Genomic DNA, 27273 nt, shown 5'->3' with positions numbered 1-27273 from the left:
CCATCTTGTTATCTGTGTCTATATTTTTGGCAATTTTTACCTACGTCTATATAGGCTATTAAACAATTGCCGAACAGCTTCCATATAGCCAATTGGTGGTTGCGATCGGCCCGTGTAAATGCAACCTAAATATAGTTTAGAAAAAGGTAATTACCAGGCCAAATTACCATATAGTCTATGGGAATAGAGATACATATGTTATAATGATTGATCAAGTCCATTGAATAGAAAGAGGCTGATGTCACTGCTGCTATAAATGCCAGTACAGGATAATCAGAAGCACTGATACAATTAGTCAGGCCTGTCTTTTCTGGAAGCATCATGTTAGCGCTGCGGCTGTAAGACAGCTGCAGATATTGGCTGTTGAAGGGAATTGAAATGAATAACATGACCTGTACTCAAGTGTTCAGAGAAGTGAAGATTTATGCCAGGGGATTGTCAGCGGTGCTCTAAATGCCAAAGGGTCAATTAGATAAAGATAAAGTGACTTGCAGTGGTGCGACCGACAGGATGATTTGTCTTCCAAGCAAGACTGATAGGTAGCTTTTCCAATAAAATGACCAGCTAATATTTGCATTTTTTTGGACATCTGCTTTGTGTTTCTCTAGTTGGTTTTATTTTTTATTTTTCTTGTTCCTTTATGCAAAATCATGCAAAACTAGAAGGTTTACCGTAAAGACCAGACTATTTAACATAGTGGTGCAGAGAACAATGACGTGTGAGGGTCTGTTCAAACAAGTGGTTAGGGGAAGTTTGTAAAGGGTGCTGAAGATGGTACGCTAACGCAGGTGACTGGTACCAGCTATGTATTCCGCCATCCATAGAGGACATTGTTAAATATCCAACAACCATAGTGTAATGCCAGAGTGAGCCTAGCCTTATCCAGGTACCTGCAATAATTCATCAAGAAGGATTAACAAACAATATCCTGATATATGGGGTCAGGATATTCTTTAATTAATCTTTAATTAATCTTTAATTAATCCTTAGTTCTATGATATCAAAATTATCTGATTTACAAAGGGTACTAAGAATTACATTAACAATATATTATTAATGATTTTAGAAAGAAATTCTAAACCACTTAACCATTGGTTTATTAGGAAGCAATAGTGAATGTATATATATATATCCCAATACTCTTGTATAAAAAGACGTCACATGGTTAAATAGGACTATAAATGTATATTAGGCCCTTATTATAAAGAACTTATTTCTTACTGGCAATCATGCATTAGAAATTTAGATATGCGGTAATGATTAAACCATTCTCCGTCATTCAATAAAGCCTGTCTTACATGCATCAATTGTTTCTTAGCTATAGCCAGAAAATTCTTGCGAGCCTACCCCATGGGTACGCAGAATATATTTTTGAACCACCACTTACGAATATTCGCCTGAGTGCACAATGTGCCCATTGTAGTTGTGCTGGAGCAAGTCAATTTTTCCTAAGTACTGTGCCATTACATTGTGAAAATAAACATTTTGCAGCTCGCCAAAGAAAGCAATCCTAAAATTGATTACAAATGTTTTTATGTAACAGTAGAACCATTTGGCCTGGCCAAAGGCAAAGCCTGAGTCTGACTGCTCTATAGCAGTACGGAAATTAGTGGATGCACAAAATGAAATTAGAATGTGAATAGAGGTATATTTAATAGGCCGGGTTGCTTTTAATGAGCCCGAGTAAGCGTTCCAACTCAGATAATGTGCAGAAACTCAATAATGGTCAGGAGACCTCAGCATGAAATCTGCATTTATTCAGATCCTGTATAGCATTAACTATGAATGGAAATGACCTCCCACTATTAACATGCGTTATTTGGCCTTCAGTCCTCTATGGAGGTTTGCGTTATAAGTATGTCAAAGGCCTCTTGTAACTGCTGCCTCAGTGTTAATGGTCAGCCCCGTAACACAGCATTCATAGTCCTTGGGGTGTTGGGTTAGAGCAGTGATTAAGCAACTACAATAGAGCCCATTCATTGACTACTGGGACTTGCACTTTGGCAACCTCCATTATTTCAATTGTTTCATTATTGCTATTTCTATTGTATTTTTGAATTTTAGGAAGCAAAATGATAGTAAAAGTTACACACTATACAAAGGTGTACCACCAGCTAGTTCTACTATTTTATGAAATTTGAGGTCTAGTTGGTACCCAGAATACCAGCCTATTTCCCCTACTAGTTTATTCACATGACTGTTCCTTTCCATGTAATATGAGCATACCTTGAATTACGACACCAGGTAAATACAAACTAAGTAGATAAGAAGATATTCTAAATCTTTATTACATAAAAGGAAAGACCAACATGATTAAAAAAATGTATTCAAAAGGGTTCACATCATAGGGAAAAAAAGGAAAATAGAAAGGTATACAGCCATGATTAGATCTATTCATGATGTGATACAAAAGAATGGCAGGACATTAGTACTTATTAACTACTTTTGCACTTTTGATGTCCTGCCAGTTACCCATTTGTATCCTATCAAGAATTTGATCTATTCATGTCCGTATACCCTTGTGTTTTTTGCATCCAGTGATGCCGCTTTTTCTTCCCTATAATGTGATACCATTTTAATTATTTTTTAATCATGTTGGTATTTCTTAAAGATTTTCAGTATCTCCTTATTTGTGGAGTGCTATAGAATAGAGAGATTCTATTAAAAATGAACTTTTAATTTTAACCTTAAAATATCACAGGGTATTATCCAATATAATATATGTAAAAACAACCATAAAGGCACAGTTGCCCAAAAACGATCCAATGGTTTTCTTACTTACCATATAATATATACAATGGAAATATGGGTGTATATTAACCATTAAGACGAAGATTGTAAAGATCTCACCAAGCCAAACCGAAGGACGGGATGGTCTGTAGAATTCCATGGGCATCAGATAGAATAAGGGACATATAAAGGCCCTGTTAAGCCCTGTCATGCCCCATGCTACTAATCTAGTTGACCCCAAAATCCCTCCCGACTTGTTTCCATCTTAATAATAAGGTTTCATCAGGTGATTGTACTTGTGGGCGAAAGAGAAAAAAGGCAGCTAGTGCCAGATGTTGTCAGTCTACTTGAAACAATATAGGAGATCACAAAGAGTGAACCCTCTTTGAAGAAGGTGGAACAACACTCTGCACACCAAGCCAGTATGTCCCTGTCACTACTGGACTCTTTGTGATCTCCTATATTGTCTCAAGTAGATTGACAACATCTGGCACTCACTGATATTTTTTCTCTTTCCCCCATAAATACACTCCCTTGATGAAACCTTATTATTAAGGTGGAAAAGCGTTGGGAAGGATTTGGGTTTTTGGGGTCACCTAGATTAATACCACACCTGGGTACTGTCCTTGTCAGGGTTGGAGTCACGCATGGGGCACAACAGGGTTTAGCAGGGCTTTTCCATGTCCCTTATTTCATCTGATGCCCATGGAATTCTACGGACCATCACGTCCTTCGGTTTGGCTTCTGTGAGATCGTAACAATTTTCGTCTTGGTTAATATACATTCAGATTTCCATTGTATATATTATATGGTGAGTGAGACATTAATGGATTGTTTTTTGGGCAACTGTGCCTTTATGGTTATTTTTACGTATTTTATATAGGTTAATACCCTGTGATATTTTAAGGTTAAAATTAAAAGTTATGTTTTAATAGAATCTCTATGCGATAATACTCTTCGTATTCCTGAGAGTGTTTGGTTCTTGCATACACCGGGTGGTATCCCTTTGCTATATATTATCTCTTATTTGTGTAGTTATTCTTACCTAGCTCCTTTTTTTATTGTAGACTCATAGTTTATTCTGATGCACAATCAGATCCCATGCACTTTGATAAGGCATAATTACAATTTATTATTATTTACAACTATATTATATGTGCCTTTCATGATTTAGCTGGTTTTGGTATCATGTAAGTATAGTAGGGATACAAGAAATGTGTTGGGAATTCTTTGACGGGGAACTCCAGTGGGATATTATTTGTGTTGTCGGGGTTCTTCATAGTTCTGGTGGTTAGATTGTGACAGCACTAGTAATGAGCTGTTGAGTTGCTCTTTACATTGACATCCTCTTCATTAAGACTTGGCTTTGTAATGAAATATTTCTATTAACTGATGTTTACTTCTGTTGCAGGTGAAACTGGTGATTTTTCCAATTCAAATGAGCCCTTGGGGCAACTGGACAGTCATGATAGACTCGTGCCGACTCCTCGGGGTAAGTCAGACAGATTCTGATGTATTCCTTCATATCATATTCACCTAATCATTGAAATTTCTGTGCATTAAAATGTCATACAGCATGAGAGCTTTAACATCTTATACCTGCGCCTTATAATTTACATTATTGAGCATCCCAACACCCTCGGGACAGGATGTGACACGTTATCCACTCAAGTCAAAGTGTATGATAAAAAGAGTGAATCATTGGTCTACATGTCTTTCATTTACTAAACTGAAATACAGGAAAGTAATTGTCTGCTGAGTGTAACAATATGTACTAAGTCATGGTGGTGAGATTCAGGCTTCCATTTCTTTACACTTCGTGGTGTACTGGAAAGTAACCAGCTACTGAAGCATCTTGATGCAGACCACATTCAGAATTAGGAGACCTCCGCATCATTATCTTGGCTGCAGACGAGTGCAGTGCAACGTTTTCACACCCATAACCACAATGTTCTGGAAACCAAACACCTAACCCCAAATATGTTTCTACACGCATTAACTACCATTGAACTAAATACCATAAATACAGAATGAACAGTGTAAACATATATGTATAAAAAGTGAGTGGAAGTCAAAAACGACCAAATTGTAAAATTGTACAATGTTAATAATCAACTGACACTAACATAGAGAAGAATTAAAGGGTATGTGTCAACTATGTTTTACTAATTAAAACCAGATACTGATACAGTACATATTATTTCTTTCTGTTTTTATATTCAGGTTAGAGATTATTCTATCTATTTTCTGTACATTATGAAATGGGTGGCTATCTTGCCTGATCTGCTCATAAAGGGAATCTGTTACCAGGTTTTTGATACCTCATCTGAGAGCAGCCTGATGGAGGGGCAGAGACCCTGAATAGATCTCAGATGAGGTGGCAAAATCCTGGTGACAGCATTAGGTACAGACTTTACAGCAGACACAAGATATTAGTTGAATATTTATGAGGGAGTTTTCCAGGCATGATTTGTGATCCATGCAGATGTCATTTTTCAGGGAGGGGGAGAAGGTGAGCTGTGTCATCTAATGTGATTAGTAGATCCTGTGTTATCCTGAACTCGTATGCATGGAGACAATGAAATGATTGCTGTTAATTGTTAGTCTATTATGAGACTTAATGACCAGAGTGAAAACTGCAAGACTTCAATTTTTTTCTTAATGGAGAAAGTCACATAAAAATGATCACCAAATATTCTTGATATCTACATTTTATTTAAAAACTTGTTTAAAGTCTGAGTCATTTTCTGATGACCAGAATTTCACTTTTCACTTTTGAATTTTGAATACGAATAGTAAATGGGAAACCTTCAAAAGAATTCTGAATACTCAGTGCGAGAGGTATATACCGTATGGGAATAAAAGGGCCAGAAATAAGAGGAAACCAATATGGTTGAACAAGAACGTAAAAGGGGCGTTAAATAGCAAAAAAGAGGCATTCAAGAGATTAAAACAGGAAAAAAGTAAGGAGGCACTAATGTGTTACAAGGAAAAAACGAGAACCTGTAAAAAACAAATAAAAATAGCGAAGGAGGAAACAGAGAGACGTATTGCTAGGGAAAGTAGATCAAATCCCAAACTGTTCTTTACGTATATAAATAGTAAAAGGATTAAATCGGATAATATTGGACCGATAAAAAGTGATGAAGGCAAAATCATAGAGAAAGATGAGGATAAAGCTAATCTATTAAATAATTTTTTTTCAACAACTTTCACAAAGGAAATCGAACTAACAGGAGAAATGAGAAGTGACAAACTTAATCCTCCACTAAGTATGACAAATCTAACCCAAGCTGGGGTACAGAAACGACTCAGTAACATTAAAATAAACAAATCACCAGGACCTGATGGCATACACCCACGGGTACTAAGGGAACTAAGTAATGTGATAGACAGACCGTTATATCTTATATTTAAGGACTCTGTTGAGACTGGGTCTGTGCCACTTGATTGGCGACAGGCGAATGTAGTGCCAATATTCAAAAAGGGAGCGAAAAGTGACGCCGGAAACTATCGGCCGGTGAGTCTGACGTCCGTTGTGGGCAAAATTTTTGAAAGCTTCATTAAAGAGGCAATTACGGAGCATCTTGATGCTAATAATCTTTTAATCCCGAACCAACATGGATTCATGAGGAATCGCTCCTGCCAAACAAACCTGATTGACTTCTACGAGGAGGTTAGCTCTCGAGTAGATCAGGGGGAACCAGTGGATGTCGTGTATCTCGACTTCTCAAAAGCGTTCGATAGCGTGCCACATAATAGGTTGGTATACAAAATGAGAATGATGGGGCTGGGGGAAAATGTCTGCAAGTGGGTAGCTAACTGGCTAAAGGATAGAAGGCAGAGGGTGGTTATAAATGGAATATACTCAGATTGGGTAAGCGTCACTAGTGGGGTACCACAGGGGTCTGTACTAGGCCCAATGTTATTTAATATCTTTATTAACGACATAGTCAATGGGATAAATAATAAAATATCAATATTTGCAGATGACACAAAGTTATGTAAAACAATTAATACAAAAGAGGACAGTGCAGACCTACAGAGGGATTTGGATAAGCTGGGTAGGTGGAGCATTAAATGGCAAATGAGGTTTAACGAGGAGAAATGTAAGGTCATACATATGGGAAGGAAAAATGGAAGTCACCAGTACTCACTGAATGGGAAATCATTGGGGAATTCAGAGATGGAGAAGGACTTGGGCATCTTGATTGATAGCAAACTAAATTGGAGTGCCCAAAGTCAGGCCGCTGCTGTAAGGGCAAACAGGGTAATGGGATGTATCAGAAGAGGTATAGCTGCAAAGGATGAGAACATTGTTCTTCCACTGTACAAAGCACTGGTCAGACCACACTTGGAATACTGTGCTCAGTTATGGGCCCCAATATATAGAAAGGATATAAATGAGCTTGAAAAGGTACAAAGGAGGGCAACAAAATTAATAAAGGGAATGGAGGGACTGCAATACCCAGAGAGGTTGGCAAAACTAGAACTATTCAGCCTGGAAAAGAGAAGGTTGAGGGGGGACATAATAAATGTGTACAAATATGTTAGGGGACAGTATAGAGATCTTGCCCGGGATTTGTTCAAAAGGAGGGATATTACGGTAACAAGAGGGCACTCACTAAGACTGGAAGAGAAAAGGTTTCAGCACCAGCATAGGAAGGGGTTCTTTACGGTAAGAGCAGTGAGAATATGGAATTCACTGAGTGAGGAGACGGTAATGTCGGATTCACTACACCAGTTCAAGCGGGGACTGGATGCATTTCTAGATACCAGGCAGATTTCAGCATATACTTAAAAATAAAATAAAATAGTAGGTTGATACAGGGATTTATTCTGACTGCTGGTTTCAGAGTCGGGAGGGAATTTTTCCTCAGGTGAAGATTGGCTAAATCATTTGAGGTTTTTGCCCTCCTCTGGATCAACTTTAGCAATTACAGAACTAACAGGTCGAACTTGATGGACGCAAGTCTTTATTCGGCTTTACAAACTATGTTACTATGTTAATCAACCCAGCAGCCCAGTACAATCTGCCCAGTACAGACTACAGCAAAGCATGAACAATGCCATAAGATATTGTTAGATACATATATACATGGTGGTATTGAATTAAAGAAGCCCTCCCCATGAACTTTTCCCCCCCAAATCTGTGTATATGTGTACGTAGTGTACTGTTAGTGTATTAATATACTTACCTACCTCCATCTTCTCCAGTATATAGCGCCATTCTGCTTCTCTTCTGAGTGACATCACTGCCCTTCAGACAAGGGCTGTGGAATTGGTAAGCCAAGCCTCCGACTCCTCAATTTCCCAGACTCCGACTCCACAGCGCTGCCTCACTACTGAGCGTGTACATAAAGTGCTGCACAGATTCATCTAAACTAAAAGCCGAGACCCTTAGATCAGGAATAGGACAGACATTTATAGGACATTTCACAACTTTCCCAAATTCTTATTAAAAAAATTTACAGCACATCCTGCATTATACTACTGTACCCAATTTATTATATATTTTAGGAGTCGGAGTTGGTCCATTTTATAGCGACTCCGACTCCACCAAAATGGGCACCAACTTCACGACTGACGCCACAGCCCTGCTTCAGACTATCCAACTCACTCTATGCTTTATGCTCTATGAGTCGGATGTACCTTTTACAAAGTAAGCGCCACAGGCTTACATTGTAAAAGCTACTACCGGGTCACACAGAGCGTAGTGTGACCCGGAGAGTCTGTAGACCAGTGAGGTCACTCAGAAGAGGAGCAGAGTGCCGCTATATACCGGAGAAGATGAAGGTAAGAAAGTATATTAACATACACACTATAGTACATATACACAGGTTTAAGGGGAAAAAAAGGTCATGTTAGGGCTTCTTTAATTTAGCACACCTAGGGTGCAAGCAAAATAGGTAACATGGCTCCCTAAAGATTACATGTCGTTTATTGTTCTTGTCCCCTAATATGGGCTGAAGCTGTAGAACTGTATTGTTACGTCTCAGTTTGGGAAAGCCAATTAAAACAATCACCAAGTAGAGCTATTGGAATAACGTAATTGATGATCATGTGTGACTTTGTGATGAGTTATTGTGGCCTTACACCTAGAATAGCGGATAGTCCAGCGTTCATTCTGATGACAGCTATTCATCCCAATACCCAATGGAAATGGAAAAAAACTACTTACCCGGTGGGCTGTATAGCTTCCATTAAAACATAGGAATAGGCATGTTGAAATCCAACTTGCCCAATCATTTCAGACAACTTCTGACGTCAGCGGAAAGGTGAGACTCCACCATACACTTTAGATACATGTCCATAAAAATCGGCAGGCCTAGCCAACATTAATTAATTTGTTTCAGCTCACTTTTGTATGCCTCCAGGGAATATGAACTGTTTTGCTTGCTTCATGTGTAAACTGATCAAATTAGATTCCACCACTAGAGCAAGTAATTGTCTAATAATGGCCTGCAGGGCTCTTCTCTTAAAGGGGTTTCCAAAAATTGAGACTTATCATCAGTCCGGTTTGTCCTGTTGTATAGGCAGCATGGTGGACTTATAATGCTGGGGTCATGGGTTCAAATCACACCAAAGGCAACATCTGCAAGAAGTTTGTATGTTCTCAGTTCCAAATGCAACAGGATATTACAAAGATAATGCCACTTGTAAATGAAGTATGCCAGTTACTTAACAATATCTGTGGAATTGCTAGTTATGCAGTGCGATAATATAGTCTTCAAAGTGGCTTCATGCTGACTTTTGATGCGCTCTTCTTGGTCCTTTGGTGCATTTAGTATACATCCTAGAGAACAGATTATGCGGTTATCATGTGCAGCCATCTTCAGTGCTATCTTAACATTCAGGGCAGTAGGCCTCTTTGGAAAGGTAATGTTATTGTGACATCATGTGCACACGCTGTTGATGGCTAAAACAGACATTGTGAAGCAGCCTAGGGGGCGATGGCATTAGTCGGCCATGGTTTATGTTCTTTCAGTTTGGCCATTTAATAGCTCTGTCTAATTTTGCAGCCACAGATCTGAGCCTGTGCTGCCGTGCGGCCAGTACATGGCTGAGTAAGGAAGCAATTAGTCAAGACTGTACTCCTTGAGAATGTTGTTTATCCTCAGGAAAGAGATTTCTTGCTTCTGCTGTTGGCATGTTTTCACCTGAGTTGGGATTAATATTTTTTTCTTTTTAGTAAGTAAACAAACAAACATTCACCCCTTTGTATGGTGTAGACCACATACCTTGCAGGCACCTCTGTGAGTTTTTGTATGGGCGTATGGATTCATGCTGTGATTCAAGCCTGGACTACACTGTTTATATTAGTTTTTTTTATACATGTCCGCTTCAGGTTGTGATAGAATCTGGAATTTTTTGAAAACTGCATAGAAAAACCTTTATAGGGAACATCATCAGAAAATGACCTATGTTTTAAACTAGATTTTTGTGTTACATATATTTTTATGTCAATGTTTTCTTGTTTCTATATCACAATCTTTTATTATTATTATCATTATTATTATGGCAATGTTTTCTTGTTTCTATATCACTATATTTTATTATTATTATTATTATTATCATTATTATTTAAAAAAAGGGAGAAACCTTGCAATTTTCACACTGGCTGCTAGGGCTTTTTTAGACTCTCACTTGTTTTTTCAGGAAAATACACGTGGACATTAGCCACAATGAACAGACTCCGACCCCATCTTTTGTATAAAAGCATCTAATGAGTGTGTGATCATTCTGAAGGGTCATCTGTGACATCTCCTATTGTGACTATGAGATCTTGTGTTATCAGATGTTTATAGAGGTGTCAGCACTCAGCAGTCATTGTAATTCAGCCTCTGATAATAAGGAAATTGCTGTAAACTCTGAAAGGAGAGGGAGATTATAAAAAACCCAGTAGCCAGTGTGAAAATTTCAAGATTACTCATTTTGTATTTTAAAGCACCACAACAGCGTTTTTTTTTTTATTTCAGCGCTGGAGAGGTGCCACTAATGTAAGGTCCCTGCCCCTAGTATTATATTCACCATTCACCATCTTCATCTGTTTTTGGCGTCACTCCAGGCAGACTTCAGCAGTGACCTGTCAGATTGCTCCAGTGTTTGCTGGGTGATCCGGAAGTCACAGCTCAATGTAAGTCTATGAGACCCTGAATGGGACCAGAGTGAGACTCTCAGACTTAGGCCACGGCCCCACTATCAGTTTACAGTCAGTATTCGGTCAGTATTTCTTCTCAGGAGTGGGAGCCAAAACCAGGTGAGGAACAATCAGAGAAAAGGTATAATAGAAACAAGTCACCAATTCTGCATTTATCACCCACTCCTGGTTTTGGCTCCAACTCCTGAGAAAAATTACTGACCGAATACTGATAGTGGGGCCGTGGCCTTATATTGAGAGATTGTGACCATTACCTCTGACTTCTGGTCAGTCTGAATTTGCAGTCACAAGATGGCGGATCGGGATTGTAGCAGTTAGGAAAGTATTTATTATTGGATACAGTGTGGAAAGTCACTGTTAGGGCTTGTTCAAGCGTTTCATTTTTGCTACATTTTTTTCCGTGTGTTTTTGCTGTGAAAAAATGCAGTGTTTTACAGTACCAGCAAAGTGAATGAGATATCTGAAATCTCATGCACATGCTGCTTAATTTTTCCTTGCAGAATTGAAGCAGTTTTAAACCTGTAGCATGTCATTTTTTTCAGTATTTTTGCATTGTTTATTTACCCATTCAAATTAATAAGGAAAAAGCTCACTTAAAAAAAGCATTAAAAACGCGTGCAAAAATGTGATAAACATGAATATTTTATGCAGCTTTTTTCTGGCAAAGAGACATGTTTTTTGTGCCGAACCTTACAAGAGCTGTGCAGTTTAATGTGTATTGTAGAAATGTAACATGCATTCCTGCACCGAAGTCACCATGTGATTTCCTAATCTGAATAGCTCTTTCCAGAAGCAATATTCTGGTTTCCACCCATCTATATTGACAATCTGGCTTTGTTTCCTTTCACTGTTGTGTGTGATAATTTCACAAAGACAAAGGCAGAGGGGTAATAATGAATGGTCATCTAAAGGTGCCTGTATAATTTTAATAACTGTCGATCAAATGCTTATTTGGCAGAAGCTGTTCTTCCCAAGCCTCCTCATACACATATAAAAACAGAAGGTAGCCCTCGCTTTTCATGGGAGCCTGTTAGTGACTCGCCCCCTGGGCCGTGGGGCACTCGGATCCGGGCAATTAGGGAAACGATGGGAGTAGTAGTGGCAACCCGGTTCCGTGGCTCAGGGTGGTCAGGCCAGTGGTAGTCCGTTATGTGTTGTTGATTATGTCCGACTACGCCACCCGTGGATTTGCGGTTATTAGGAACCGCCGCTGCATGCAGACCGCTGGGGCTGATGAGGTGTGCAGCTATGGTAGTGTGACTCCCCACGGGAAGAGTGCGGCCCCAGGGCAGTATAGTGGATGGTGGGAGTGATGGTAGTGAGAGTCCCAGTGCTGATAGTGCTGGAGGAGCAAGGAGCACACAGACAACAGGTTGCAGTCCAGGGTCTTTACTAAACAGGCAAACTGACCCACAAACAGTCCCAGCTAGGAGGGGACCTGGATGTCTGAGAGCAACGGGGAAATTGGCCCTGGTCAGGGTGAGGGTGTAGGCCTACCGTGCTTTCTACGCTCCTTCTGGCTATCTCCTCCTTATAGAGTAACAGCCCACGTTTCCGAGCTTTCCGTGCTTTCTCGCCTGTATGGCCTGCGACGTGGGTTCCTTTCTGCTCCCAGCCTTGTACGGCTTTACTGGTCCCTTCGGTTGTGGCAGGGCCTCCAGGCTTCTTAGGCCAAGGAATGTACAGTCCCCTGCGGACTGGTTCTCTGCTGGGGGATGTGGAATCCTTCCAGCCTCAGACACCAAAGTCTGGTAACCTTAAGTCTTTTCTCTGCCAAGACAGGCTTGCTTCGCCTCTTGTCTCTGGCTTGTGGCTCTCCTCCTGCCACACTTCCTCTTAGGTGCAATCAACTTTCTGTCCCTGCTCCACTCTGGGACACGTCTCAGAGCTGAGACAGGCAATCCAGTTCTCTCTAACCCTGTCCCCAGTACCAGCTTTTATAGGGGCAGCCTGCTCCCCCTACTGGCCTGAGACAGGAGGCATTGCATGCTAATGTTCCCCTGACCAGAGAACCTCCCCCTTGCTCTCAGACACAGCTTTATTACACTTGTGGCATCCAGGTAGGGTGACACATTAGCACAAAATGACTGTTCAAACCAGGCACTCAATGCACCCTTGGGATGGCCGAGATGGCTTGTGCCCCTTCCCTTCTACTTGTTTTCCATCTATCTCCAACCTCCTCTTCTTCGATTGACAGCACTAGCTTTACAAGAACCAGTGAAACAGTGAAGATAGACAGAAGACAATAAAAAGAGGCACTGCTCAGCCACGTCAGGATTGCACTGAGCGCTTGTGCTTGGTTTCAACAGTTATTTTGTACTGACAGACTCTCAATAGAGCATCCATGTGCACATGCAATACTGCGATCTTAGGAAAAACATAGTTCTTGTACATTAAGGATGAGTGAAGAAGGTTTTCAGACACTGTCACAGCAATAAGAAAAATGTGCCCCGCTGCCTGCTGAGATTAAAGACCTGTTTGAAGACTATAACTAACACGTGGTTAATTTAGGGGGAATGTTTGCATTAGTAACCTACTCCTGGCATCTTAAAATAGCTTTCCCAGATAGCACATTTATGGTTTTATTATAGAATATGTCATAAATGTCTGATTGGGTCTGGCAGCTGTGAACGCCATGGGAATGGGGTTTCCAGATCTCCCTTTCTCCACTGAGATTTGGTCAAATATGTGGACAGAGTTATGAAGTTATATCATTCTGTTTACTATAATGGATGGGAAATGCACATTTACATTATTTTAGGATCCACTTGTGCTTGTACTGAACCAAAGCTAAATCAGCTTGGGCTTCTATGGTGTAAGTTCAGTAGACCTGCAAGGGTCCTGGTGTTGTGGACGGATTATGGTCACGTGAAACCATCATAACAAGCTTGTATATTCACCTATAACCTACACAACGAGTGAACTAAAATGAGCAAGTTCAGGAGTTCTTGGAATAAATGTAGGCATTTAAAGTAACACAATACTGTGGACTTACTTAGATCCCATAGGAAAAGCCTGGCATACATCTGCCCCCTCACAGCTACAACCTGACCCCTGCCCATAGGATAACTTTATCAGATCACACATTTACTAGCACCTCACACTTCACCCTTGAAAATAACCTTCAAAGACCCTTCCTTGCTGTCACCCCTTTGAATGTCCGCTTTGCTTGCAGGTTGCCAGCTGTGTGGAGCCAATGGTTATTCCATTACCACATCACATCTTAATCAGCGGCTTTTATCTCCACACTATTACGATAGGCAAGGGAATTTTAAAGATAGATTTTATGTTTTTTTGCAGACGTTAATGTTCTCATTGAAATTTTGGCTCAGTATTAAACTAAAATTTATAACAATCCGAGACTTAAAGAAACACTCCCATGAAATTTGTAATGCCATAAACCTGTATAAATGTATATGTAATGTAGTATAAGTGTGTTAATATACTTACATATTGCCGTTTCCCCGGCTATCAGCGCAGCTCTGGACCTCTTCTCACTCATGTGACTGCTATTCTGACTCGCTGGATCAAACTGGGATCTATGTGTGAGGCCGAAGGCACTTTTACAATGTAAGTCTAGTATAGAGTATCAGAACTCAGACTTACTTTAAAAGCGACTTCCGTCTCACACATAGACCCCAGTGTGATTCAGAAAGTCGGAATTTCAGTCACGTGTAATCTGTACATAGTTATTCTATAGCTTTAAAGGGAATATGTCAGTAGGAACAATCCTCCTAAGCCGTCTATAAGGGCATGTAGGTCACCAGTGTGAGACATGTAGATCAGGAGAGCAGACTGTCAGTTATTACATGTCTCTCACTGGTAATGCCCCTTTAAGTTAAAATAATATCTGGAGGCAGATCCTCGGGGAGATCCGTGTCCGGCCCATAGATCTTATCAGCTCAGTTATAAATTAAGAAAAATGTTGGTTTATCTGGAATAAGATATCGAATTGCAGATATCAAGGTATCATGTTATTCAACTTCCTATGAACTACATGCCCATATAGACGGCTTAGGAGGGTTGATCCTACTGACAGATTCCCTTCAATATTGGCTATGAACCTATTTTTTCATAGTTTTTTTGCATAAATATGTTTAGAAGAAGACTTTTTGGTATGTTCCTCAATCTTGGATATAGATCTTTTTGGTGCAGTAGAGACCATTATGCACAAGAGTTGTTTCCGCACTTGATAAACTGTTATATTGTTTTCTATATAATACAGCAAAAATAAATATACATTTATAAAGTCATTTATACATTTATAAAGTCATCTATGATTTACATCTTTGTAAATAGAGTCTTCATTTGACATTAGACAGGAGGCCACAAGGGGCTGGATATTGTCCCGATTTTTGAGATTGTCTTAGCTAATACTTATATTGAAATAATTGGATCAGTTTTAATCACATATAATTAGACATCGTGCTTGGGCTTGTCTCTTTCACTTAATATAACAGGTGATAACCGAAATAGGAAAATACATTTTATTGCAAAAGGGAAATGTATTATTAGTAGATTTAGCATATATATTCATTATTTTTACCGGTGACACCATTTTTGTTGCATTGTGGTGCATTTTGGCTGCTTTGTTTATCATGTTGCATTTATATCATTTATGAGTTCTTCGCATCCTGCTTCCCTATGGATAGCGTGAACAACATGTTAATTTCAGTAGAGACAGCAATTTTAAAGGAAACATTTCAGAAGGTTTTCCTCCATTAAACCATGTTAGATTGGCATCTGTTCTTACTAAAGTTATTTCTCTTTGCAGAAGTACAGGTTTAATTTCCTTAAAAAAGAACTTTAATACCTGTACGTTAGCTATTTGCAGTTAAAGGGAATCTGTCACCACTTTGGAGTTATCAGACCTCTACTATGGCCATACAGGGTATAGAAAAGTAAATCTATACTTACCTGTATGGCCCATGGTAGAGGTCTGAATGTAGAGAAATGTAGTTTTATCGCCTTGGTTTTTCACAGGCTTGGCGTCCTCCGGACGCCAAGCTATCCCTGCCCATCTGCTTATTATTCCACCAATTCCCTGCCTATGTCCACGTTTATCATATTTCCCCTGTCCCCACACGTCACAGGTCCCTGTGACATGTGCTTTTTTCCCTGACCTCCTGTGAACTCCCCGGCGTCTGCGCAATAGAGCACTGTGGCACTGTGCTCAGCCAAACGGGCCCGGGTGGAAACAAAGCGCGCTCCCTGTGAGCCATGCTTTGCACATGCAGCGGGAGGTGAGGGAAAAAAGCACACGTCACAGGGTCCTGTGACGTGCCGGGAGGGGGGCAAATATGGTAAACGTGGACATAGGCGGGGAATTGGTGGAATAATAAGCAGATGGGCGGGGACAGCTTGGCGTCCGGGGGACGCCAAGCTTGTGAAAAACCAAGGAGATAAAACTACATTTCTCCTCAATCAAACCTCTACTATGGGCCATACAGGTATGTATAGATTTACTTTTCTATACCCTGTATGCCCATGTTAGAGATCTGATAACTCCAAAGTGGTGACAGATTCCCTGTAAGGAGCTCTAGCATCTCTGGAGAGAAATCAAGCTGGTTGTGCCATAATTCAACCCTATCTGGATTTATCTGATGTCCCTGGGGACTTTATTTCAAGCTTCTGAAATGCAATCCCATGCATGCACCATTGCCATTTATTTCCAGTTCATGAAGCTGGATGAGAGACTTACTCAAGCTCAAAATGACAAATTTTTGTATAATTGTAAAGAAGGCAGGAGTAAAAGTTTAGTGGAAGAAAGAGGGGACTGTAAAAATCAAAAGTAACACAAGGAGGATGGATGGTTGTATTTACTACATATGTGAAATATTAATTATGAGCACTCACATCCAGGTATGATTGTTAAGCTCCCATGTACTCACCACTCAATTTTTACAAAATTTGCAGATTATAGAATTATCTAATACTAACATAGTGAAGCTCTTGTAGAGATAGAGTATAACAGGTGACATTATTAAATTAGTACAACTTTGAGGATTTGAAACAGGAGAAGAGCATCAGAGTCCAGGAAATAGTTACATGTGTGTGATTCATGGGAGTTTCACATCTGGAATATCCGGATATCGCAGTCAGCCAGCCGTTGTAAGTAACTTCTTACTTAGGAATTTGAAAGACCTATTCAACATGCCCTGTAGCAGAGCCACAAATCAAGGCATTACTCCTGAGCAAATAGCTTATGTACTGTGATAGCACAGTGGCGCTCGGCAGCATTGAATTTTGTAGACGTCTGGCCTTGACTCATGAGGGGTCAAGGGGATGATAATCCTTTCTTTGGCAGGTTAATACAGGTTTACTTCTGAGTATAATATGTGAGATCCTTATCTTGACCTTAAGTGAGATGTCAAATTTTACGCAATCAGCAATCTTTTAGCTTTTTTATGCTGCATATACTTTTCTAATCATGTCTGATTCTAGCTATTTTGGCCTTATGAGGAACCATCAGTGGGTGATGGGTTATGCTAAAGACCATTTTACAGGTACAGTACAGACCAAAAGTTTGGACACACCTTCTCATTTAAATATTTTTCTGTATTGTCATGACTATGAAAATTGTACATTCACACTGATGGCATCAAAACTATGAATTAACACATGTGGAATTATATAGTTAACAAAAAAGTGTGAAACAACTGAAAATATGTCTTATATTCTAGGTTCTTCAAAGTAGCCACCTTTTGCTTTGTTGACTGCTTTGCACACTCTTGGCATTCTCTTGATGAGCTTCAAGAGGTAGTCACCGGAAATGGTCTTCCAACAATCTTGAAGGAGTTCCCAGAGATGCTTAGCACTTGTTAGCCCTTTTGCCTTCATTCTGCGGTCCAGCTCACCCCAAACCATCTCGATTGGGTTCTGGTCTGGTGACTGTGGAGGCCAGGTCATCTGGCGTAGCACCCCATCACTCTCCTTCTTGGCCAAATAGCCCTTACACAGCCTGGAGGTGTGTTTGGGGTCATTGTCCTGTTGAAAAATAAATGATGGTCCAACTAAACGCAAACCGGATGGAATAGCATGCCGCTGTAAGATGCTGTGGTAGCCATGCTGGTTCAGTATGCCTTCAATTTTGAATAAATCCTCAACAGTGTCACCAGAAAAGCACACCATCACACCTCCTCCTCCATGCTTCACGGTGGGAACCAGGCACGTAGAGTCCATTCGTTCACCTTTTCTGCGTCGCACAAAGACACGGTGGTTGGAACCAAAGATCTTAAATTTGGACTCATCAGACCAAAGCACAGATTTCCACTGGTCTAATGTCCATTCCTTGTGTTCTTTAGCCCAAACAAGTCTCTTCTGCTTGTTGCCTGTCCTTAGCAGTGGTTTCCTAGCAGCTAGTTTATCATGAAGGCCTGCTGCACAAAGTCTCCTCTTAACAGTTGTTGTAGAGATGTGTCTGCTGCTAGAACTCTGTGTGGCATTGACCTGGTCTCTAATCTGAGCTGCTGTTAACCTGCGATTTCTGAGGCTGGTGACTCGGATAAACTTATCCTCAGAAGCAGAGGTGACTCTTGGTCTTCCTTTCCTGGGGCGGTCCGCATGTGAGCCAGTTTCTTTGTAGCGCTTGATGGTTTTTGCAACTCCACTTAGGGACACTTTCAAAGTTTGCCCAATTTTTCGGACTGACTGACCTTCATTTCTTAAAGTAATGATGGCCACTCGTTCTTCTTTACCTAGCTGCTTTTTTCTTGCCATAATACAAATTCTAACAGTCTATTCAGTAGGACTATCAGCTGTGTATCCACCAGACTTCTGCACAACACAACTGATGGTCCTAACCCCATTTATAAGGCAAGAAATCCCACTTATTAAACCTGACAGGGCACACCTGTGAAGTGAAAACCATTTCCGGTGACTACCTCTTGAAGCTCATCAAGAGAATGCCAAGAGTGTGCAAAGCAGTCATCAAAGCAAAAGGTGGCTACTTTGAAGAACCTAGAATATAAGACATATTTTCAGTTGTTTCACACTTTTTTGTTAAGTATATAATTCCACATGTGTTAATTTATAGTTTTGATGCCTTCAGTGTGAATGTACAATTTTCATAGTCATGAAAATACAGAAAAATCTTTAAATGAGAAGGTGTGTCCAAACTTTTGGTCTGTAGTGTACGTGCAGGAGGCATATATTTAATGCCAAGATGGGATTAGATCTTGCTACTGAGCATAATGAGAACTGTAATACTGTAAGAGTCATTTGACATTCTCCAAACACAAATGAAATGGGCTCCTCAGAGTGTGCCTAAAATGGTACTCTCTCACGACACTTCTCTATAGGGCTGTATATTGTAAGATGGTACAAAAATCACAAACAATGAGTATGAGTAAGGAAAGAGGCAGTCCCGTTGCAAAAATAAACTTGGTTTTACTGATGAACTTGGTGAAACTATTATACAGATAATAGCAGGTACAAGACTTGGTAGGTGAAACTTTTGTGTTGTAAGGAGGCCAATACTTTACAGATGCATGTAGCGGCACATTCTTTGTGTGGTACTTAGCAGCTACATAAGTTATTTAGCTCTGGCCCTCCATCTTCAAGTGTACTATCCATGCTCCATCCTAGCAATCTTGAATTCTTTCTCTACACTCAAAGTCTGGCTTACACATAGCTTCTGTACCCGTTGCCTGCTATTTCAGGGTCCCCACTAAGCCTGGCTAGCTTTCTGGACTTCCACCTCCATACCACTGAATTTGCTCCCATTTCTCTCCCTCTCTTTGTTCTGGCCACAGGGCTTACCAGCTGTATTATGGATTTACAGATAGCATGCGGTCTCCATTCTTCTTTAACACACTCTTAGGCTATGTTCGCACGTCATGGATTTTTCTATGCAGTTTTTTATGCAAATTTCCAGCTGCCTTTTGCAGTACCAGCAAAGTCTATGAGAAACAAGAATTCTCTGTTCACACATCATGTTTTTTGTTCAGGATTTTGTGCCTTGCATGTTTTTTTTTTAGAAAAAAAGAGCATGTCACTTCTTTCAGTGTTTTTTCACCCATAGCAAGTAATGGGTGGTGAAGAAAAAGCGCATCAAAAACACATCAAAATTTGTATCAGCATTTTTTCACTGTTTTTTCATCGTTTTTGATGCCAAAATAGAATGGGGGTCTTTTTATTCACAGAACTTTATGTACATGCATAAAAAAAGACAGAGGGACAGTGAAAAAAATGCTGAAAAAATGCACCAAAAACGCATCAAAAAATCACCAAAACTGCAAGAAAAATCCTGAACAAAATGCCCTTGAAGATCAGGTTTTGCTGCTGAAAATTGATGCCAAAAAACCATGATGTGTGAACATAGCTTTAAGGGTTTTTCCTCTCTACTCCATAACACCTCTTCCGAAGGGGCCCAGCTAGCCAAGTAACCCTTCCCTGGCCCTGTGTCTGCTCTAGAACTGCCACACCTTATATCAGTGCATTGTGCACTGCATTCAGCATGAAAGAATAGGCAATTAATAAAATAACAACCCATTTCAATAGCACAATCTCTGTACTGGGCTTTGCATCTGTATATTCATTCTCCTTACTCAATGTTCCAATGGCTATTCTAGATGTACGGTATATATAAGGGATAATGCTGGAATCCCAAGAACAGAACATTAGAACATCATTTCTTTTCTTTTTTGCTGCTCCTGTTGGAGGTGGGGTTTATTATTTTTGTATGTTTAGTGCCCTGTTTTCTGTATAGGGTGTTGTTTTTTGCTTGTTAATTTTTTTTTTTAAATCTCAATAACAATTGACCTGATTTAAGAAAAACAAAAAACATACAATAGAAAACTACAGATCCAGTGGGAGAAACATGATTGTCTGATTAGCTGTGATATGATATTCTTGTTTCCCTCATCTATGGACATAAATGGTATACACGTATGAAGCATAACATCTGAATTAAAAAGGATTGCTTTAAAGCAGCCAACTACACATGTAACTGGGGTACGTACGTTCTGTGCTTCATTGTCTTAAAGCTTTACCAGTCTGAATAATGGAAGTGAAGGAAAACAATATTTAGCTCTTAGCTTGTAAAGGATCATTAGAAACAAAAGCTTGGAGATCAAATCTTCAGACCAGCTTACCAAAATCTGAACATCTACTCCTACCCATGACCTTGTGAGACAAGTACTTTCATTACTGGATGTGGTTAGTTGGTTTTATGACCATCCTAAAAGCTACAGTCTCCTGGCATGATGACGAGTGTCTCATCTTTTGTTTAACAATTGGAAATGGCCTCATACTGGCTGTGTATAATAGTAAAGAAGTTGAGAAATCGGAGTATTCTTGCAAGTTGCTGCAGATAACAACCTCCCCTATTGCCTTTAAGTAAAGATAAACTCCCTTATTGTTTTATTATATAGTGTCTTTTCTGTATGATTACTGGCTGAGGACACTTTCTCCCTACTTGTAGGTCCTGTAGTGTTAGGGTAGGTTCACATCACCATAACAAAAAAATTATCAGAGTTTCATCCAGAAAAGTGGGACAAGTTTTTTCTCGCTTATCATCTTTGTGTAGCCCGTATACAAGTTTGTTTTTTTTTACAGCAGCTGCTATAAATCATTTATAGGACCATTTACAGTTTCCTATGTTACAGAATTGCAAGGTATCTGTAAAAATTGGATGCTGTACTGTGGCATACAATTTTTTTTCTTGCACCCATAGACTTGAAATAGTGCAATAGTGAGTCTCATCCAATTTATGGAGGAAAATCGTGCATGATGTGATTTTTTTTCACAAGCCAGTTCTATCAGTGAAAAAAAAATCCATCATCTGCACTAACTCATTGAATAACATTGTTTTTTTTCCAGTAATCACCCATTTGAAACGGATCCAGCAGCAATCAGTTATATTAGCAGGTCATAAAAAGTTACACAGACCCGCTGTCCTGCCAAAATAAAAAAATTTATTGCAACTGGATCCATTTTCTTTTAACATTGAAGTCTATGGAAAACGGATTCATTAAATAGCCATCTGTTTTTCTTCTATTTGAAACATCCGTTTTTTTGCTTACTGTCTGCGTTTCATTCGGATGATTACTGGATATGTGAGTTTAGCCTAAAAAAATGAGGGTAGTTGTCTCACGTGGCTCTTAACACGTATACAAATGGCACAGTTTGAAGACAAAGTAACTCATGTTGTGTTATATGGCTACAATTCATTTACTGATTTGTCTGTTTAATTATTATGCTCTGTTCACACTAACCTCTTGTATCTGCTTTCAGATACTGAACTCAAAATCTGATTGACCCCAATGACTTACAGTTGTGGCCAAAAGTTTTGAGACTGGAACAAACTTTTCTGCTTCAGTGTTTTTAGATCTATAGTCAGATGTTTCTATTGTTGCTAAACTACAATTATAAGAATTTCATAAGTAGTTACACTTTTATTGACAAATACATAAACTTTACTCAAAGACCCAATATTTACAGTGATGACCCTTATTTTTCAAGACTTCTGCAATTTCTGCGTTTTTCTTTGTCCACCTGCTTTTTTGAGGATTGACCACAGGTTCTCAATGGGATTGCGGTCTGGGGAGTTTCCTGGCCATGGACACACAATTTCAATGTTTTGTTCACCAATTCACTTAGTAATCACTTTTGCCTTGTGACATGGTGCTCCTTCATGCTGGAAAAAGCATTGTTCATCACCAAATTGCTCCTGGATCATTGGGAGAAGTTGCTGTTGGAGGACGTTTAGATGCCATTATGTATTGCAGCGTTCTTCATCAAAATTGTGTTGGATGAGAAGCATCCAATGGTGCGTCTCATGAATGGTGCCATGATGCTTTACTGTTGGCATGATGCAGGACTCATGATAGCGCTCACCTTTTCTGCTCCAGACAATCATTCTGCCAGATATCCCAAATAGTCTGAAGTGGGCTCAGAGCTTTCAACCACAACTTTACATTTAGGTCCATCCATTTTCTGTCAGGGTTCTGTATTTTTGTTAGAGTTGTATAGTGTTGCAGACTCCACTATTTTTCCTTCCAGAAATAGTAAAAACCTGAATGGAAATCAGTAATGCTAGTGAAAACAGAATCTACATATAGTTTGATGCGACTCACAATGTCTCTACAGATTGTGACAATGAGTTTTGTAAAATTAATGGAGTGAAGAAATTAGAGAAACGATTTTGTTTCTGATATAATGTTGGTTAGATCAACACTTAAAGGGATTGTGTCACAATTATTATTATTATTAATAATAATGTAAGTATAATTATTAGAATATAAACATTTATTTTTAAAGCAAAATAAATAAATTACTATAGTAACATTTATATTTTTATTATTTTTTCTCCAGCCACTGGTGACTGCCATTTTTAAGCGCTGGTGTTTAAAAAAGTATTCCCATCTCCAAGATCTTATCCCAATATGTAGTAGGTGTAATAATAATAATAATATTAGCAAATACCTCCAATTAGAAATGTAGTAGCTTAGGTATCCATAGTTATGACCACTAACAACCAACTAACTGTCACTATGTGTGGTTGTAACCAGGGCCGGCATCAGCACCCGGGCAAGTGTCGGGGCCCTGGACCATCAGGGGGGCCCACTCGCAGTCGGGGCCCGGGCCGCTTCCCCGGTATCTGTGCAGGACCGCATGCGCTGTATGAGTGCTGTCACTTTCCAGACATGGCCGCATGCAGTGCGCTGTGCGACTGTCTGGTAGTGATGACACGGCAGGGTCGGCACTGCGCCTTTAATTGTGCTTGTGTGTTGCCTGTGCCGCGTCATTACTAGCAGATACAACCGCACAGCGCACTGTGAGCGGCCATGTCTGGTGAAGTGACAGCACTCATACAGCGCATGCGGTCCTGCACAGATACCGGGGAAGCGGCCCGGGCCCCGACGGCGAGTGGGCCCCCATGATGGTCCCGGGCCATGTCTGTGACACCCCGGCGGCCCTGCACAGCCATATGCCAGAGGAGCTGGACAGGACACAGGCTGGGGGCAGGTGAGCAAGGCTTGTCGCCGGCTTCCTCAATCCCCATACACTCTGTGCAGAATTATTAGGCAAATGAGTATTTTGATCACATGATACTTTTTATACATGTTATCCTACTCCAAGCTGCATAGGCTTGAGAGCCAACTACCAATTAAGTAAATCTTGTGATGTGCATCTCTGTAATGAGAAGGGGTGTTGATTACTGACATTAACACCCTATATAAGGTGTGCTTAGTTATTAGGCAACTTCCTTTCCTTTGGCAAAATGGGTCAGAAGAGAGATTTGACGGCCTCTGAAAACTCCAGAATTGTGAGATGTCTTGCAGAGGGATGCAGCAGTCTTGAAATTTCCAAACTTTTGAAGCGTGATCACCGAACAATCAAGCGTTTCATGGCAAATAGCCAACAGGGTCGCAAGAAGCGTGTTGGCCAAAAAAGGCGCAAAATAACTGCCCATGAATTGAGGAAAATCAAGCGTGAAGCTGCCAAGATGCCATTCGCCACCAGTTTTGCCATATTTCAGAGCTGCAACGTTACTGGAGTATCAAAAAGCACAAGGTGTGCGATACTCAGGGACATGGCCAAGGTAAGGAAGGCTGAAAAACGACCACCTTTGAACAAGAAACATAAGATAAAACGTCAAGAATGGGCCAAGAAATATCTTAAGACTGATTTTTCAAAGGTTTTATGGACTGATGAAATGAGAGTGACTCTTGATGGGCCAGATGGATGGGCCAGAGGCTGGATCAGTAAAGGGCAGAGAGCTCCACTCCGACTCAGACGCCAGCAAGGTGGAGGTGGGGTACTGGTATGGGCTGGTATCATCAAAGATGAACTTGTGGGACCTTTTCGGGTTGAGGAGGGAGTGAATCTCAACTCCCAGACCTACTGCCAGTTTCTGGAAGACAACTTCTTCAAGCAGTGGTACAGGAAGAAGTCTGTATCGTTCAAGAAAAACATGATTTTCATGCAGGACAATGCTCCATCACATGCATCCAACTACTCCACAGCGTGACTGGCTAGTAAAGGTCTAACAGATGAAAAAATAATGACATGGCCCCCTTGTACACCTGATCTGAACCCCATAGAGAACCTGTGGTCCATCATAAAATGTGAGATCTACAGGGAGGGAAAACAGTACACCTCTCGGAACAGTGCCTGGGAGGCTGTTGTGGCTGCTGCACGCAATGTTGATCGAAAACAGATCAAGCAACTGACAGAATCTATGGATGGAAGGCTGTTGAGTGTCATCATAAAGAAAGGTGGCTATATTCATCACTAATTTTTTTGTTTTTGCATGTCAGAAATGTTTATTTCTAAATTTTGTGCACTGATATTGGTTTACCTGGTGAAAATAAACAAGTGAGATGGGATTATATTTGGTTTTTATTAAGTTGCCTAATAATTCTGCACAGTAATAGTTACCTGCACAAACAGATATCCTCCTAAGATAGCCAAATCTAAAAAAAAACCACTCCAACTTCCAAAAATATTAAACTTGAATATTTATGAGTCTTTTGGGTTGATTGAGAACATAGTTGTTGATCAATAATAAAAATAATCCTCTAAAATACAATTGCCTAATAATTCTGCACACAGTGTATTACAAATACTTATAATGTGTCTGTGTGTTTGTGCATGTATGATGTGACTATCTGTGTATGTCTGTGTATATGTATTTATGTCTGTTTTATGTGTTTTTAAGAATTTGTGTTCAAATAGGTACGTAAGTCTGTATGTGTCTATCTGTGCATGTTTGTGTATGTGCGTGTCTGTGTATTGTATTTGTGCATATATGTGTATTTGTGTGCATGCCTGCATATGTGCAAATGTCTGCATACTGTGTGTGCATTTCTGCGTACCGTGTGTGTGCATGTCTGCATACTGTGTGTGCACGCATGTCTGCGTACCGTGTGTGTGTGTGGGTGCGCATGTCTGCATGCTACGTGTATGCATGTCTGCGTACTGTGTGCGTGTGCATGTCTGCATACTGCGTGTGTGTGCATGTCTGCGTACTGTGTGTGACGCGCCCCCTGGGCCATATTCTTTAGGGGGAATATCCGGAGCCGGATCAGATGGGAGTTGTAGTCTTCCGAGTGGCTGTGACCCGGTCCGTGCCCAGGGTGTCAAACTCAGTTGTATGTGGCAGTCCTACAGATGTTATTAAGTTCTTTATTGTCGACTACGCCACCCGTTGTATTGCGGTCACTATGGCCGCCGCTGCAGCAGGGTCCGCTGAGGCTGATGGTGTAGGTGCAGCTTTTGATGGTGTAACCCCCAACGGGTGGGGTATAGCCTCAGGGGGTCAGGTGCAGAGGATGGGGGTTGTGGTGGTGCAGCATAGATGTTAAAGGAAGACAGAGTCGGGTTGTGCAGTTTAGGGTATTTACTCACTGCTGATGTTCCGGTCACTCCAGCTTCAAGTGACCACCCGAGCCGTGCTGCGTCCACCAGGTCCTGGATCCAGCCAACCCCCAAGCGAGTCCGGAGCGTGACCCTGAGCTCTCCTTCTGTCCTTTCTCTGGCCGTCCCCACTAGTGATCCACCCAGGTCCAGCTCCCTCGGGCCTTCTGTTGGGAGACCCTTGGCCTTGGGTTCCCTGACCCTCCACGTGGTATGCCTTCGGGGTGGATGTGGTGGGTGGCCGTGGCAGACGCTGCCCACGGCCTCCGGTCTCTGGCTAGGGTGTGTTTTTGCCCCCACCAGCTTGGGTTCCGGTACCCTGATGCCAACTCTTCACCCGCTGATGGACTTTGGGTTCTCAGAGTTCCTTTTCTGTTTCCCCCTCTGGGTCTTTCTGGCTTTCTCCTCTCTCTCTCTGGGGCTGCTCTGCTCCTCTTCCTCCTCTGACTTCTCTCTGCAAAAGGCTGACAGACTGACCCTGTTCTTTGATGGTGCCCACCTTATATACACCCTCTATGTGTGAGCTCAGGTGACCAGCACCCAATGAGCTCCTATCTTTACCCAGGCTGCTCCCCCTATCTGCCCCTACACTACTTGGGATGTACCACCCCCCTCCCACTCCAGCCAGGAACAGACTCGGTCGTACCTGCACATTTCTAAGTGGGAGTACCGTCGGCCTGCTCCTCGGAAATGGGATGTGTGTAGTGCATGCAGCTAACTGAGCTCAGTTCCACACTCCATCCTTACCCGGGAGTGGAATATCACACCTCTGGGTTGAGGTGCAATACCCCTGTAGCAGCCGAATCCTCAGGGTGCTACATGTGCGTGTGCATGTCTGCATACTACGTGTATGCATGTCTGCGTACTGTGTGTGTGCATGTCTGCGTACTGTGTGTGTGCATGTGTGCATGTCTGTATACTGTGGGTGTGCGTGTGTGCATGTCTGCGTACTGTGTGGGCTTATGTGCATGTCTGCATACTGTGTGTGTGCGTGTGTGCATGTCTGCGTACTATGCGTG

General features: G+C 40.9%; 1 protein-coding gene across 1 annotated transcript in view; it reads left to right on the top strand.

The window, feature by feature from the left end:
* The window catches only part of ROR2 (receptor tyrosine kinase like orphan receptor 2), a 183045-nt gene that overhangs the window by 105187 nt on the left and 50585 nt on the right, over positions 1 to 27273 (top strand). Inside the window, exon 2 of the mRNA XM_073671021.1 lies at positions 4142 to 4222. Coding sequence (XP_073527122.1) covers positions 4142 to 4222 — 81 coding nt within the window. The remainder of the gene's footprint in view (positions 1 to 4141; positions 4223 to 27273) is intronic.

The sequence above is a fragment of the Phyllobates terribilis genome, unplaced genomic scaffold, assembly GCF_046119375.1.
Source record: "Phyllobates terribilis strain yellow unplaced genomic scaffold, ASM4611937v1 Scaffold_1__5_contigs__length_1240528914, whole genome shotgun sequence".
NCBI classification, from domain to species: Eukaryota; Metazoa; Chordata; class Amphibia; order Anura; family Dendrobatidae; genus Phyllobates; species Phyllobates terribilis.
Note: the sequence above shows the minus strand (reverse complement) of the source record. Positions and strands in the feature narration are given on the sequence as shown.